The sequence below is a fragment of the Notechis scutatus genome, chromosome Z, assembly GCF_049901735.1.
Source record: "Notechis scutatus isolate UNSWTSFEM ecotype Mainland chromosome Z, rNotScu1.2, whole genome shotgun sequence".
Classification (NCBI taxonomy): Eukaryota; Metazoa; Chordata; class Lepidosauria; order Squamata; family Elapidae; genus Notechis; species Notechis scutatus.
The window spans coordinates 20436727-20453576 of NC_142025.1; the positions used below are offsets into that span (position 1 = coordinate 20436727).

The 16850-nt window shown below is 35.2% G+C and overlaps 1 protein-coding gene across 2 annotated transcripts in view; it reads right to left on the reverse strand.

The window, feature by feature from the left end:
* Positions 1 to 2881: 2881 nt before the first annotated feature.
* Positions 2882 to 16850, reverse strand: part of YME1L1 (YME1 like 1 ATPase) — a 30246-nt gene continuing 16277 nt past the window's right edge. Inside the window, exons 10-20 of one of the 2 annotated variants that reach the window (XM_026672166.2) lie at positions 16785 to 16850; positions 16287 to 16419; positions 15426 to 15488; positions 14441 to 14553; positions 13809 to 13964; positions 12250 to 12401; positions 11093 to 11219; positions 9983 to 10056; positions 6155 to 6241; positions 5543 to 5677; positions 2882 to 3448 (exon numbers count right to left, since the gene is read on the reverse strand). The exon at positions 16785 to 16850 is cut by the window's right edge and continues 87 nt beyond it. In XM_026672166.2, the coding sequence (XP_026527951.1) occupies positions 3446 to 3448; positions 5543 to 5677; positions 6155 to 6241; positions 9983 to 10056; positions 11093 to 11219; positions 12250 to 12401; positions 13809 to 13964; positions 14441 to 14553; positions 15426 to 15488; positions 16287 to 16419; positions 16785 to 16850 (1109 nt within the window). In that variant the 3' untranslated portion in view covers positions 2882 to 3445. Of the gene's footprint in view, positions 3449 to 5424; positions 5678 to 6154; positions 6242 to 9982; positions 10057 to 11092; positions 11220 to 12249; positions 12402 to 13808; positions 13965 to 14440; positions 14554 to 15425; positions 15489 to 16286; positions 16420 to 16784 lie in introns of those variants that run through there. The other variant, XM_026672165.2, reaches the window with a different exon arrangement.

A 16850-nucleotide genomic window follows, 5' to 3' on the forward strand; every position in this document is an offset into this window, starting at 1 on the left:
AAACTTTTACAAGAGGAGCTCCTTTTGTCTATAATCTTTGATGACTGATAAATAGTTCTCAACCACAGATTAAGAATATAAATTACAATTATATGAATTACATTAGCAAAGTTTTTAAAAGAAATACAACCCCACCCCCCATTTGAAACTTCTTTTTCAAAATCCTGTCCTATCCATGTCATGACATTCCCCTACGGATTGGCATGGTTGAAAAAATATGGAAAGAAATAATGAGTTGTGTTGATATAAAATAAATGCTTTTAAATAATAAAACTATTGCTTTTTTCTAACTCATATCTTTAGTTTCTGTGGTTTATTGTTGTAAAAACAAAACAAGAAGAATTGCTTCTTATTCTGCCTTGACTTGTGAATGAGCAGCAGGATATCATAAACATATAAATAATTGATAAATAAAAAAGTAGGGAATATGAACCTCTGATGCCTAACTAGTTCTGAACTAGAAATAAATCTGCAGTGCACAAAGCACGCCAGCAGATGGCAGGCACAAGTAACCTAAGCAGTCTAAAGGTATGTGGGGATTGAAATAAAGTGGAAATTCTAACTGGATTTCTGCTTGAAAAATGGGGAGTCTCATTTGATGGTCTCATTGATATGTCATGCTGAAATGAGTGTGAGCAGGTGGAAAGGGAATTCATTGCACCCTGAAGAATCCTGTTTTTAAGTTTTGATTTTAATTAATTTGTTTATTTTAAAAGCAGAGAAGAAAAAGATACATGAACATGACACAATAAAGACGTGGGAAACAGTAGTGGGATTCAAATTTTTTTACTACCGGTTCTGTGGGCGTGGCTTGGTGGGCGTGGCAGGGGAAGGATACTGTAAAATCTCCAGACACTGGGTGATATTTGCTGGTTCTCTGAATTACACAAAATTTCTGCTACTGGTTCTCCAGAACTGGTCAGAACCTGCTGAATACCACCTCTGGTGGGAAAGCTTATAGAGTAACATAAGGCATAAAGCAGGGTGGTTCAGCTGTCAGGCATTGGTGCAGAATGCAACAGTGCGAACTATTAATGGGACCCCTAAAATGGCCCGTGTTGCCATGGTTATAACCTTTAAAGCCCTGCGTGGCTTAGGTTCAGATAACTTGATGAACTGTCTCATCCCACTAAGACAGGGTTGCTCAAAGAACTCGGCTGGTGGGATCCAGGAGAGGAGCCTTTTTTTTTTTTTTTTTGCCTTAGTGCCATCCCTTTGGAACATCTTACTCCCTGGGGTGAGTCTGTCTCTACCCTCCTTCTGGAAGACCTGGATCTGCTGGTAGCCCTGGTGACCCAATGAGGGGAGTGCTAATAGACTAATAGCAGATCCCTACCTCCCCCTGTGCACATCCTTTTTAATTCATATTGCTGTTATTTTTGTTTTGTTTTTGTTATATTTACAATGTTATTTTTTTAAAAAAAATATAATTTTATATTCTACTGTTATAATCCTTTTAAGAGTAGCCTCTATGACAAGATGAATGTCAAATAAATGTAATAAATTAATAAGTTGGAGCCAGGATGTTAGCAGAGTTGCTCTGGCACTGAAGAACGTGTAGTTGTTTGTTTTTTTATTGAGTCTCAAAGCAATTCTAGTAGGTTTAATTAAATTTTCTGATTTTCTTTTTTTTGATGCTCATTCTTGGCTACATAAATTGGATATATAAATCCCCTCTACCTCTTAGAGATCAGAGAAGCCAGAAGGTGGCATTTGCTACCTAAAGAAATGAAAAGGATAGGACAGAAATCCCAAATAATGACTCAGTCCCTGTAATGACTGTTCTGCGCTGCATTCGTTTTAAGTGCTTGTTAATGTCATTTATTTTCAGTGGGCTATATTTTTTATCCAGTTCTTCCCAAGTACCTGGATAGGCAGATAGTGTTGCTTGATGGCATTATCACGGAATGTAAGCTGGTCCAAGTTTTATTAAGTGTAGGAAATCAGGGCTTCAAGTTCTTTAGCTGGTTTGACCTTCATAGACATCAAGTACTTCCCAAGAACCTAGGATGTCATAATATATGTTCAGGATCCAAGAAGTGTTATCTGTCAAATGGGAATTTTGTCAATGCAGATATTTTTTTAACTGCTGTCCAAGATTTTTTGGTATGGCCCCAAGTGTGCTGATAACTAAGTTAGCCCTTGACACACAATTCATTTGCAACCATTCAAAGTTACAATGTTAGTAAAACAGTGACTTTTGACCACAACTGTTATGGCACCTCTATGGTCACATAATAAAAATTCAGATGCTTGGCAACTGACTCATATCTATGACATTCTGGAGTCATGTGCGGCCTTCTGATAAGCAAAGTCAATGGGGAAGCCAAATTCATTTAACAACTGTGTTATTTACTTTACCAACTGCAGTGATTCACTTAACAATTATGGCAAGAAAGATTATAAGGTTATAAAATATGGCAAAGCTCAGCAAATGGCTCAGTTAGCAAGACATTTTGAGCTCAATTTGATCATAAGTCTAGGACTACCTATACTAGATCAGATGGCTGGTTTATGCCACGATCTTTGAATTTTCAAGTCTTATTACTTTGTGATCTTCTCCAATTCTGTTTTCTATTCTATTATCCCATTATTGCCTGATGAATTATCCATATTTTCTTCTTTTAAGCCACGGTGAAATCTGGTGTCACAAGCCAAGATTTCATCAATTTGTATTCAGAAATCTTGGCATTAAGGCAATCACCATTGGTTGTTTTCAGTATTGTTTCTTACAAACTGCTGCTTGACGGTAAAATGCATGCATACTTTATAGTATACCCAAGGTCAGTCATGAGACGGGAGGCCATATAAATTTAATAAATAAAAAAAATAAAAAAACATTGTGTAGAGAATAGTGTATGCAACAAAATCTGAAGCAAAATATTATATCCAGTTTTAATTATTTGCTTTTGCAGGAACATACATATGAAACTTGCTAGCAAGTTATTCTCGCCATCTCAAAGCTTAATAAGGTTTCATGAAAGAGAAAATGCATTAGAAGTTACAGGATTCCATAGAATCTAAATACTGACAATGTGAAATTTATTTAACAATTCAATCTTAAATTGTAAAGTCTCCATATTATGTTATGAACAAGTAGCAGCAACAAAGTAGCAGAAATTCTCACAAAAAAAAGATTTATGGAAATTCGCTATTAAAAAATTACACATTTTGCTTAACTCTCAAATTTATTTACAGATTTAAAATACGTTTTATACACCTCAATTTACATATGAGGGCAACCAAAGTAAAAGCAGTTTTACAATAGGAGGAAAACTTTAGAAAGCACTTTGCGTAATTAAAATATATGATTTCCCAAATGTGCTAAACATGCTGCATTTGCACATCTTTTACTGTTTATTGCTAAAAAAAGTATACATTTGTAATGAAACAGCATAGCAGTTTGGAATTCCAATAACGAAATGAACTTGAAGTTCTTCCAAGTTTACTATATGGAAAAAGCAGAAAAGAATTCCATTGAAATACTGGGATTGCTAAAAGAAAATGAATTATCTACAAATTCAAATGAAATTGGACTGTCAACAAGGCATCAAAACGCCTTATAAGCCCTAATTCAAAATCCAATTCTTTTGTTTTATTTTTGTTGTTGTTTTATTTTTCTCACTGAGAATTTTCTTTCTTTTTTAAAATTAGTGTAGGACTTAAAATTGTAGAGAGCCATCTATTAAACAACTTAAACCTCCCTGTAAAGCAGTGTAATTATTATTAGCAATTCTCAATTGCTATAGTCAACCCAACCCTAATCTCAGTTTTTAGAACATCTCTTAATTGTCACTTAATATCTTAATGGCATGTGCCATCAGATTAAATGGATTAAAATTTTGAAATCAAAAATTGTACTTTTTAAAAAGGGCCTGCCAAGTACACAATGACAGACTCAAATTTCCATAACTATTCTCCATTTAAAAAGTTTCACAGGAGCACTAAAATCACACCTCCATAAAATTGAAAACATTTCCCCAACACTATCTCAGAGGTGACAATGCAATTTTTCTAGTTGTAAAAAATATTACTGTCCAGTGAACTCACTTGCTCACTCACTCTTAAGTTCTATCTCCAGAATAGATGAACATTATTATTTTTGTGCCCATTAGAGTACAAACTCCTTATCTCACTTATTGAAGGTCAACTGGAAGACAGAGCACAATTACTACAGTATAGTGCCTGCCCTAAAGTTCCTGTAGTATGATAAATTATGAATGAAGGCTTTATAAAATGTTGGTTTAGAAACAGAAGGGTTACTTTCGTGTAACTGTATGTTCTGCAGTTTCAAATGCCCCCAGTTCGCAGAGTAACACCAGAAGTTATCAGTTCCTTTGCTTATACACTCGAACAAGCTAGCAGTGAAGGTATATCAATTCACTCTTTTGTTTTAGCATTCAGGATTTCTAAAGCAGGTGAACCCGACAAATTACTTTTATAATCTCGCTTCTAAGAAAAAACAAATAATAGGTAGTCCTTGCTTACTGACTACCTTGTTTAGCAACTACCGTGTTTCTCATATAATAAGGCTGGGTCTTATTTTTTTTTGAGCCCTGAAAAAATGGCTAGGCCATCTTAATTCCCCTTGCATCTTCGGGCGGGCGGGCGGCGATGGCTTGGATGTTGACCTTGGCGTTGGTGGGGCACTTCGTATCGGGGTCAACGCAGGCAGCACCATATCCGGGTGTGCAACAAAAGTACTTCCTAACGGCAAGCCATCCCACCATTCCCCACATTTCACATGTTTTAATATAGGCCTTAATGTGGGGGGAGGGGCTTAATTTCATTTCATGCCTATAAAACATGCTGGGACTTCCTATTGGGGGAGGCCGTATTGTTGTAGAAACAGGGTACTTGAAGTTACAGTAGCTGGAAGAAAAATATCTTTGCAACCAATCCTCAGATTTACAATTGTTTCAGTATCCCATGACCATGTGACCACTATTTGCAAGCGTCACAACCGACTTTCAACCAGCAGAATGGAGAACATGGAAGTGAAATTGTAATACCCAATCAATCACACGATGTCTCGCTTAATTAAAGCAGTGAAGAATCAGGATTATTCATAAAGTTGCAGCATAGAAGATTTAGTCCAACCTATAGAAAAGAATCTGGTCAACTAATGATCAGCACTAAATTAGTGCTAGATAAGGATCATCAGAATTCAAGAAGGGCTGGACTTGGATCTCTTGTGGCAATGCAAGGATTTTAAACTGATGACGTTTAACTCCACCTCCCAGATTTGCCTTTTTGACTCTTACATTTGTTCGCAACCAAAAATGGAAGTGACATCATAAATCTGACAGAGTCATGATTTTTCACATAGTGACTGCAGCACTTAGCAACAGAGCTGTTGGTTTCAACTGTAATCAGTAAGTGAGGACTACCTGTAAGGGGAACAAAAGCTCACAAGACAAGTTGTTTTATCTTTTGAAAATATGATTATTAGCACACATACATCCAGCAGGAAAGAAAGTTACACTGTATAAAATGGCCACTACTTTGACTGTTAGACAGCTTGACAAGGAAGTTATCTCACTTCAAGTTTTTTGCCTTCTAAAACGATCTGAATTTCTTTGGCATCCAAGGTCTCGTAGGTTAATAAAGCTTCTGCTAAATTCTTGTGTTCTTTTGCATGGGCCTTCAAGATACTCTTTGCCCGTTCATATGAATCCTACCACAAAAAAGGCAAATTAAGAAAGATAGCAAAAAAACAACAACAACACTGGAAATGAAAAAAAGCTAAGATTAACCACTAACATTATTTATAATTAATCTAAAACATTTGTAGCTTATTCAAATATGCTTCATACAAATACATCAGGTCCTCTTGAAGTGTATTTCAACACAACCAAGGAATGGAATAAAAAGTATAAAGTATAAACATTCATAAAAATAATTTTAAAAACTAGCAGAGGAACAAGCAAGTTCAATTATTGTCATTTTTGAACTTATATATACAGAATCTCAACTTTACTGATATAATTTATAATTTAATTTATAAGCAATAAATTAAAGTAGTAGCCACGTAACATACTGTTTTAGATCCTTAGCTCTGATTAATTTTTATAGTACATCATATTAATACATTCAACAAAATTAAGGATCTAGAAAGTATCCACTTTTTGAATCAGATAATTAAAATGTTTACCTTTAAAAGAGATCTTATTTCTTGTTCAATTGCAGATTGGGTATCGGGGCTAAAAGTTGTTGTCTCTCTATAAGTCATAACACCAAGCTTATGGAAAAAGAAAATGATTTGAGAGAGAGAAGAAAATGCTTATTTATTTAGCATTTTCAAAAAATCAAATGCAGCATAATTGTTAGATAATGTGATCACCACGCATCAGGTAAGAAATATAATTTTATCCCATGAATTTTGAATCATCTGACCACTGGGTCTTATTCATATTTGAGAGCAACTCATCATTTCAAAATTGACTTGTTTATTTGAACAAAAAAACCCCACCAATACTGCCGTTCTATATTTGTTTAAGGGTATATCTGTGGGACTTTTTTCTTTTGTGTGACTAGAATTGCACAGTGGAGGTGATTGTTTGATTAACAACACATTCCATCTGCTCCCATCCTGCTCTTCCCTGTCTTTTAATTGGTTTGTAGTGTCTGGATTTTGAATTAAGTTATTTATGTTTTAATTTATACAGTTTTTTATCTTTTATAATTATAAGCCACCCAGAGTTATCTTGAAGTAAGATGAGCAGCCAATCAATCAATCAATCTTAATTAGTTACATGTGTTACATATAATTAATTTTAAACAGGTTTATGAGTCATCCTTAATAACTTGTTTTCATTTCAAAAACTTTCAAAGATTCATGCATTTAAGCCATCTAATTGTAAAATAAATGCAAAGAAAGGGAACATAACATTACTTAGAAGTTCAGCAATGTCTTTTTTTTGTTTCATCCTAGTTTAAGTACCCAGTCTGAAATGCTGCAAGAAAAATGAGTCTACTAGCAGTCAAATTCAGGGATGCAGTGGCTCAGTGGCTAAGACGCTGAGCTTGTTGATCAGAAAGGTCGGCAGTTTGGCGGTTCGAATCCCTAGCACCGCGTAACCAAGTGAGCTCGTTACTCGTCTCAGCTTCTGCCAACCTAGCAGTTCGAAAGCATGTAAAAATGCAAGTAGAAAAATAGGGACAACTTTGGTGGGAAGGTAACAGTGTTCCGTGCACCTTTGGTGTTTAGTCATGCTGGCCACATGACCACGGAGACGTCTTTGGACAGTGTTGGTTTTTCGGCTTTGTAACAGAGATGAGCACCACCCCTTAGTGCCAGAAACGACTAACACGTATGTGTGGGGGGAACCTTTACCTTTACCTAGCAGAGATAGGCAGAATTACCTATCAAGTAAATAAATGACTTGTGTCTTGTTTGCTACTTGCTTTGAAAGAGCCCATCAGCTGCAACCATCACTTTTTTGATCTTCCTCATCCTCTCAACCCATTCACTCTTCCTTCATATATTTCTTTTGCAATTTAGTCCACATTCATTCTCTTTCTATGAGCAAATGTATTGCTTGTGCACTGGTCACTCACTTTTGTATTCAATTCACATACATTCATCACCTATTTGTTGTTATTTTTAAAAGTCAGTTTAGTTTCCATTCATAAGCATTCACTCAGGTAACATGCCTCTCTTTGGCTTTCTATCTCCAATCACAATTAGCAAGAAAAGCTGCCTATGACTTTGTATGACCAGGGCTGATAATCTGGGCTACACGTTCTCTATCCTATTAAAAAATGTTAAGTTTTATGTGATCTCCAAGATTGATATGTTTCTCCTTAACAACTCTATCCTAGAAAAGAGCATCAGGCTATCTAATATATTGCTCTTATAAGTTGTTGGATCTGTATTTATTTTTTTCAGTGTCCAGATAAATTGGTAAGAGCGCTTGCTGATGGTTATTTTCTATTGATAAATACAGTTCCGTAGATTAAAAAACACCAATATTTAAACAAAATTAGACAAGGGCCTGTATGTATCTAGAAATTAAAATTATTGGATGCTTCCATCTAGCAACATTGTATTTGCTCAGTTGATTTCTTCCTCCTCCTCCTGCTGTTGCTTTAAATCTGTCAATCGGAGTCTTGCATAACTCTTTATGTACCACTAAACTGAGAAGACCATGTATTGTGCTTAAACAAATGTCCCTATTCCTCTAGCATCCTCTTCTTTCACATTTAGCGACTCCTGACTTTGAAACTTGTTGAAATAACTTTGTTTTTAAATACTGTAGGAAAATAGTATAATCTCATGCATTCAAGCTACACTATATTTACTCCATAAGAACAAACCTTTATGCATTCAGAATGTATTCAAACCTCCTTCATTGTTGTCAATTTTGTTAGGCTGCAGCCTGATTCTACAGTTGTTGACATTCATTTTTTGTCATTAATCTACACTCAGTACCCCACAATGACAAAGTGAAAACAGAATTTTAGAAATGTCTGTAAATTTGTTAAAAAGAATTTTTTTTAAATATCACATTGGCATAAGTATTCAGATCCTTTTCAACACATGAAATTTAACTAAGACGCCTCCCATTTCTCTTGATCATCGCTGACATGTTTCTATACTTTGATTGGAATTAATCTGTGGTAAATTAATTTGATTGGACATGATTTAGAAAGGCACATACCTCTTTATAGAAGGCTTCACAGCTGACAATGCATATGGTAGCAGAGCAAAAGCCATGAGGTCAAAGGAACTGCCTGAAGAGCTCAGAGGTAGAATTATTGCAAGGCACAGATCTGGCTATAATCAAATTTCAGGTGCACTGAAGTTTCCTAAGAACAGTGGCCTCCAGAATTCTTAAATGGAAGAAGTTTGGCACAACTAGGACTCTTCCAAGAACTGGTCACAATCTAGTCACACAGCAATTGGTGAAGGAAGGTCTTAGTAAGAGAGGTGATCAAGAGCCTGGTCGCTCTGAGCTCCAGAGATCCTGCATGGAGATGGGACAGAGTTCTAGGACAACTATCACTGTAGCCCTCCATTGATCTGGGTTTTATGGCAAACTGGCTAGATGGAAGCCTCTTCTCAGTTCAAAACACATGAAAGTCTGCTTGGAGTTTGCAAAAAAGCACCTGAAGGACTCTCAGACTGTGAGGAACAAGATTCTCTGCTCTGATGAAAACCAAGATTGAACTGTTCGGCCTCCATTCTAAATATTATGTCTGGAGGAAACCACTCATCACCTGTCCAATATCATCCCAACATGAAGCATGGTGATGGCAGCATCATGCTGTAGGGGTGTTCTTCAGGAGCAGGAACTGGATACTGGTCAGAGTTGAGGGAAAGCAGGATGGAGCATAGTACAGGGATATTCACAATGAAAACCTGTTCCACAGTGCTCAGGATCTCCGACTGGGCCGAAGGTTCACTTTCCAACATGATAATGATCCTAAGCACACATCCAAGACAACACAGTTGTCAACTCTGTGAATGTCCTAGAATGGCCCAGCCAGAACTCTGATTTGAATCTTATTGAACATCTCTGGAGGGACCTGAAAATGGCTGTTCACGGATGGTCACCATCCAACCTGAATGACCTTGAGAGGATTTGCAAGGAAGAATGACAGAAAATCCCACAATCCAGGTGTGCAAAGCTTGTTGCATCATACCCAAAAAGACTCAAGGCTGTATTGCTGCCAAAGGTGCTTCAACAAAGTACTGAGTGAAGGGTCTGAATTTATGTCAATTTGATATTTCAGTTTTTTTCTTTTTAAATAAATTTACAGACATTTCTAAAATTCTGTTTTCACTTTGTTGTTATGGGGTACAGAGTATAGATTAATGAGAAAAAAAATGAATTTTAACTGTAGAATCAAGGATGCAGCATAACAAAATTGACAAAAGGGGTCTGAATATTTTCTGACTGCACTGTATACCTGCACAACTACAACATAAAAATATTTCATTGCAAATTCATTATAAAAAGAGTACATGTAATTGTACCTTGTCACTCATTCCAAATCTGGTTACCATGAGTTGTGCTATCCTAGTAGCATTCTCAAAGTCATTAGAAGAACCTAGGTAATTATAAAAAGCATAACGTTAATTTGTAAAAGCTAAAGTCCTTACATATGAATTATGAAAGTTCTTGTTTTGACTAGGAATGCACAAAGTACTTGAGTAATCTGTACCTGAGCTAAAATTTCTGTTATAAGTGCATGAGTCCAATTAATTTGGGTCATACAACCAAATGCAGTTGTTCCAGGGAGAAATGTTCAGAGAAGCGAATGCAAGAAAAGACCAGGATGTATGAGTGGGACCATGAAGAAGGGAAGTGAAATATTGGGAAGATTGGAGAATGAGTAGATATATAATTGTGCTGTGCTGGGACACTGACAGTGATTACTGAAGGAGGCAAGAAGGAAGATAGCTGTTGGGGTAAGCCAAATTGAGACACTGGTAACAGTTGAGGAGGAAGGGAAGGCATTAGGAAAATCGTGTGGACAGTGATATATGCAACACCAGAAGCTGCTGAGAGAAAACCAGGAGTGATGCATACTAGCCTTGCCTTAGTCATCTTGTCTGTTGCATCTAAAACTAAAGTGGGTTCTGGTTTGATAAAACTGTAACTGACCCAAAAAATTCTATACAGGTAGTCTTAGACTCATGACCACAGTTAAGATCCAAATTTCCATTGCTAAGTGAGTTTTGAATGAGATTTGTCTCATTTTATGGCTTTTCTTGCAACAATTGTTAAGTGAATAACTCTAGCTGCTAGTTTAGTAACATGCTTATTAAGAGAATTTGACATTGACTTTGTCAGAATGTCAGAAAGTTGCAAAAGATGGTCACATGACCCCAGGACACCGCAACTGTCATAAATATGAGCCAATTGCCAAGCCAAATTTTGATACGTGACCATAGGGACGCTGCAATGGTCATAAGTCTGAAAAGTGATTGTAAGTCATTTTTTTCAGTGGCGTAACTTTGAATAGTCACTAAACAAATGGTTGTAAATTGAAGGCTAACTGTATAATCCCAGAGAAAGAACTGTTCCAAGTTTGAAACAAAACACATTTTTTCCATTCTGTGCACACTTTAATTTTGACTAACCTGTTGTGATGTGATCACTGCCAAATATGAGTTCTTCTGCTACTCTTCCTCCCATACTGACATCCATCTGGGCAAGCAGCTGAGACCTAGTTTCATTCCATCTGTCACTTTCTGGCAACAAGGAAACCTTTGATACAAAATTACACATTAAGTTGAGCAAAACCAATAAATCAGGTTTTATGGCTGCCAGATTATTTGTTCTACTTGCTAAAGTGATAATGCTTAAGGATTCTAAGTGCCTTGACATTTTTGAGCCCTCTGCAGGCACTTCTTGTTTGTAAAATATGCTGTTTTCTCACAGCATATTTTGCAAGTAAGAAATCCATGAAGGGCTCCAAAAATATCACAAAGACATTTGCGTTGTTATGGTATATCAAAAGGGTTTGAGATGAAGTGTTGTCACACAAAATCAAATGAGATGAGCAATTGCCAATATTCTTGCTTATTGTCTTACCTCACTATTTCCTAAAAACCAAATCCAGCACATTTGATAGTGGGACTGGCAGATAGCATGTTTATGGAAAGGAACTAGAAAATATTGTAACTTTAAAGAAATGTACTAAACACTTCTGTTTTCAAAATAATATATATAGTTACAATAGATAACCCAATAAGAAATAATTCTTTATAATACAACTGTTTACTGTTATTAATAATTTTCAGTTAAGTTTACTTTGTAAATAAATAATCCTTGTAACTTTGCAGTCTAAAGTCCTACAGTGTTATACAAAACTGTGCCGAGGTAATTAATGTGCAGCAATCTTGAAACAATTGAAACTGATGAAATGCGCTCCCTGAATCTTACCAATAAAAACCACTATGATAAGTTAACATATTAAGCTTTAAATCATAACTATTTAAATAATGTGACTTAATGCCCAAGCAACCCAGTTCTTTTAAGGAATATCTTAGAAAAAAACTATCTTTGAAGTCTTTGGCATTGTAGTGAGAAGAAATTTCTAAGACCAGATAGTTGTAAAAATTGTTAAAACTATAGAGCTATACACAATACCAAATTCAAAGGAGGAAAAATGTATACAGTACAATTATATAACCCATCAAATTACATACTAAACGAATCCCTTCAAACTTAAAGCACTGCACAGCCCTATTAAAATCAACAAGGTAGGCAGTGTTGTCTATTATTCAAATCTTACATGTCCAAGTGTTGGTCCTCGTGGCATAATTGTGGCTTTATTGATTGGCATAGCATCTTTAGTGTAATATGCAATAATGGCATGCCCAGATTCATGATATGCTGTAATTGTTTTATTTTTGTCACCAATTTCTACACTTCTACGCTCAGGACCTGAAATTAAAAATAAACCAAGAGAACTTTAACAAACTATCAATTACAATATATTGATAAAAACTGAACAGTATCTATCTCCCTTTCAGGATTTTAGTGATTCACTTATGTTGTATTCATTCCCTTTCCTCTTGTTACCTGCCACCTGTCCCTTTGCCAGTCAGTATTCCACTAACAATTAACATCCTTAGGATTGCTTTTTTTCCACTCCCTTCCATCGTTTCATTTTTTCTAAGGTAGTCTACATTTCTATAAATCCCAGGTCTATATATCATGTATAAAAACTTCCATTTTGTATATAATTGATACTGACAATCAGAACTCAAAGATTTGTGTCCACTCTGGATTTGCTGGACGCTTATTACATTTGAGAGGCTTCAAGGTTGCATTTCAGGCTAGGTTTATTTTTGCAGATATATTATAAAGCAAAAATGGCAATGGACAGAGAAACACATGGCAGTCTGTTTGTTATAGATGGTATTCACAGAAGATATTTACAACAATGATAACAACAAACAGTGCAAGTGTGTTAGGTAACTTCCCATGTCTCCCTACCAGGGGCTTTCCCCCTCAACTTCTCCTACTTCCTCTCCCTTTCTGCCTCCCTCTTCCCTTTCTAGGGTTGATAAGAGAGAGAAAAAGAAAAATAATGTGGAGTGTGCTCAGCACTGCTTGACTTTTGTCCAGCTTAGGCAAAACATTATCCATTTAGGGGAGAACCATTTTTAGGGTTCTGCTAAACCACAGCTTATTCTAAATCTCCCATATAAACAGCTTGGTAAAAGCCTCATGACTTAACCCAGCTACCTTTCATGGCCAACATAAACTCCATGTCTTCTTCACACCAGCAGCACTTATGGCAGGCCACAAAATCTATATATGCCACACAGGCACAGCATAGAAAAGTCTTAAACACAGAGCCTAAAACAAACCTCTTATATTCCCTGCATCTCATTCTCTCAATAGCATTATTTATAAGGTCTATTTAATTAAACTTATTTCTGAAAGTTAGTATATAAATATTATAACAATTGTGTGATTTCCCTGAAAATAAACAATCCAAATAAATATTTCTTTTAACTCACTAATGCAATTCAACATATGTAAGAATCTCATGTCTCTGTAAAATATATCTCATAGAGTGATTCTGTAAATTTTTATATAACTTGATCACATGCAATGACCCAAATTTATCATTTCCAAAAGATCTTTCATGTGATGTCACATGTGATCTAATTAACACAATTATTTAGCAAACATATATGCACATCTTTTTTCCTGATTAGTCTGTTAAGATGAGGATTTATTATATTATACTATTTTATATTGTATTATATTAAAATAAAAATTACTGTTATCACTAAGTCAAAAATATATAAGTAAGTGATTTTAAAATATACTACCTACCCATGACAATTTTGTCCTTTGCAAATTCTAGCTCCTTCATAGTAACCATGTCCTTTTCATCAATTGCTGCTTTTAATGCAGCTTGATTCACAAGGTTTTCCAATTCAGCTCCGGAAAATCCTACTGTCCCTCTTGCAATGATTTCTGGATTAATGGCTGTATAAGACACATTTTTGCATTTGTCAATCCACACTGATGTTAATATTCAGGCAAGTCAGCATACACAATAAACATAAAGATGCAGTTTTGCATTGCATACACTATTTAAGATGATCCAGCTTTAAGAATTTATCATCTTTATAATAATAATGTGTGAATAAGAACTGTGACATGAGAAACAAATAGAATTGTTCAAATGATTGAACAAATTTCCTTTCCTTTTCTTAAAAATATTAGGCAATTCTTCGGTGCAGCAAAGTTTTGTATAAGTTTTTAATTCAGTTTTCACTTGATAAAATTTAGTTGTAAGGATAATTTAAAAATCCTTAAATAGCAGACCTCTAGCCTTTAACTGAGCATGTTCTAATAAGCACAAATATTCATATTAACGAGAAGATCTTGTATCTCAATCAATATGCAGCCAGCTTGCTAGCAATTCCCTAACGTTTTTATTTTAAAAATGCAGCACTTACACTTATCATATTTTATTTTATTCAGATACCATTTCAAAATTTCTGTTCGTCCCTTGACATCTGGTCTGGGAACTGTAACTTGCATGTCAAAGCGGCCAGGGCGTAACAAAGCACTAAATAGGGGAGGAAAAAAATATTGTGAATGATTTCCATGTATGATAAACCATATGAAGAATGGCTGCAGGTTTTGGGTCTGGCTAGTCTAAAGAAAAGAAGTATTAGGGGTGACATGATAGCAGCGTTCCAGTATTTGAGGGCTGCCACAAAGAGGAGAGGGTCAAATTATTCTCCAAAGCACCAGAGGGCAGGACAAGAAACAATGGTTGGAAACTAATCAAAGAGAGAAGCAACCTGGAATTAAGGAGAAACTTCCTAACAGTGAAGACAATTAACCAGTGGAACAGCTTGCCACCAGATGTTGTAGGTGCTTCATCATTGGAAGTTTTTAAGAAAAGACTGGACAGCCACTTATTTGAAATGGTATAGGGTCTCCTGCTTGAGCAGGGGGCTGGATTAGAAGACCTCCAAGGTCCCTTTCATCTCTATTCTATTCTATAATCTTGGTTATTTTTTATATTAAAATATTAATATAAGAATAAAAGGCAATATAATAAGAAAAGTTGCTAGTGCATTTGTAATTTCCACAGTCATTTTGCACAATTACATGCTTTCCACAGAAAATCTCACAATAATTGTAAGCACAAGAATCTCTTGCAAAACTACTTAAGGACTAACATTACACAGCTACATTTCAAGAGTACTAACTGCATTTAAATCTGTTTTATTTTCAGTTAAGAGCTTCCATTTAGAATGGTTGCTCCAGCAAAATATAGCTATTTTCTTAATTACTTAATTGTGAAGACAAGGAATATTGACAAGATTATTAATTATGCATCCTTATTACTGACCTAAACTACCAAAATCATATTCACACAAAATCAAATAATGCTATTTTACACACATATGCACATGCACACAGACATACTTATCTAGTGCTTCAGGGAAATTTGTTGCACCAATGATAATGATTCCTTCATTAGACTTAAAGCTTCAAAAGAAAAAGAAGTAATTAATATACTTATAGTTATTATTCCATAGCTATTTAGATCTAGCAAGTCATATTTCGTTCAGTGGGTTTTCACAGAATGTTTCTTTTATTTTATAGGGCAAATCTAGTAGTAGAGGATTTTTTCCCCAGTTGAAATGGAAATTCCTTGATCATGTGACTTTGTGCATCATACAATAACTATTTTTAGTCATATTCAGTGCATGCAATAGCAGCCAATACCAGCTGAATTTTAACAAAAGGATAGTTCAACTTTTAAAATGAAGGAAATAGGGGAAAAACCTGAAAATTAGTTTTTGAATACAGATGTACATGCTTGGGGAATTGTTAGAAATTACAGACCTTGTATTAATATAGGCATTGTAATGAGCAAATTTCTCAAAGTATCAGACAGCTGCTTTTCTTATATAAGGTTCAAAATACTTAAGCTGAATCATTTTTAATAATGCAAACCTTTCACCTATGCGTGATTTTAATATTACTTCCCTACTTGAATGTCTGCACTGTCCTTAATTCTTGAGTAGGATTTTGCCCTCACCACAAATCCCCAAAATCTAGATATTTAAGCACAGAAGACAGTTTATGGATTCTATGGCAAAAAGAAATAACCTTTCTTCCTAAGAAAAACAAAAAGGTTTCTCAATTTTATGGGCCATGTTCCTCTTCTAGACGTCCACAAAACATTTGAAATCCAAAATGTTTTGTATAACTTGGTTCAACACCCACTGTTCTTACTAAAATAAAACTAAAATTTTAGTTAGAAGAAGAATTAACACTTACCCATCCATTTCAGCAAGGAGCTGGTTTATAGTCTGCTTTGAGTAAGGATGCATTGGAGATTCAACTCGTTTGCCACCAACCGAATCCAACTCATCGATGAATATAACACTAGGTGCATTTGCTTTAGCTTCCTCTAAAAAAGTAACACATTAAATTCTTTAGAACCTTTGTCTCCATTGGGTTTCAGTGCAAAAGTCAGGAGGTTTTTCTGACTATCATTATGTATTTTCTTTATTCACAAAAGCTATTCTCTGAATAAACCCCATACCAATGGAGTTATTTTTTTCACTTACATTTTCATTTACAATGGAGACACTGCAAATAATCTGAAAGATAATACATTTGAATTTTTGTGATGTTCACAAATTTCTAATGTAGTTAACAAAAATATATATGTTACCCATTTACTAATAAGGAACTGATGCTATTTACTAATAAGCTATTGAAGACATTGATGCTATTTTCACTAAAGGGATTCAAGGGAAAACCCGAACTTACTAAATAGATTTCTAATACGGCTGGCTCCCACTCCAACAAACATCTCATCAAACTCAGACCCAGAAG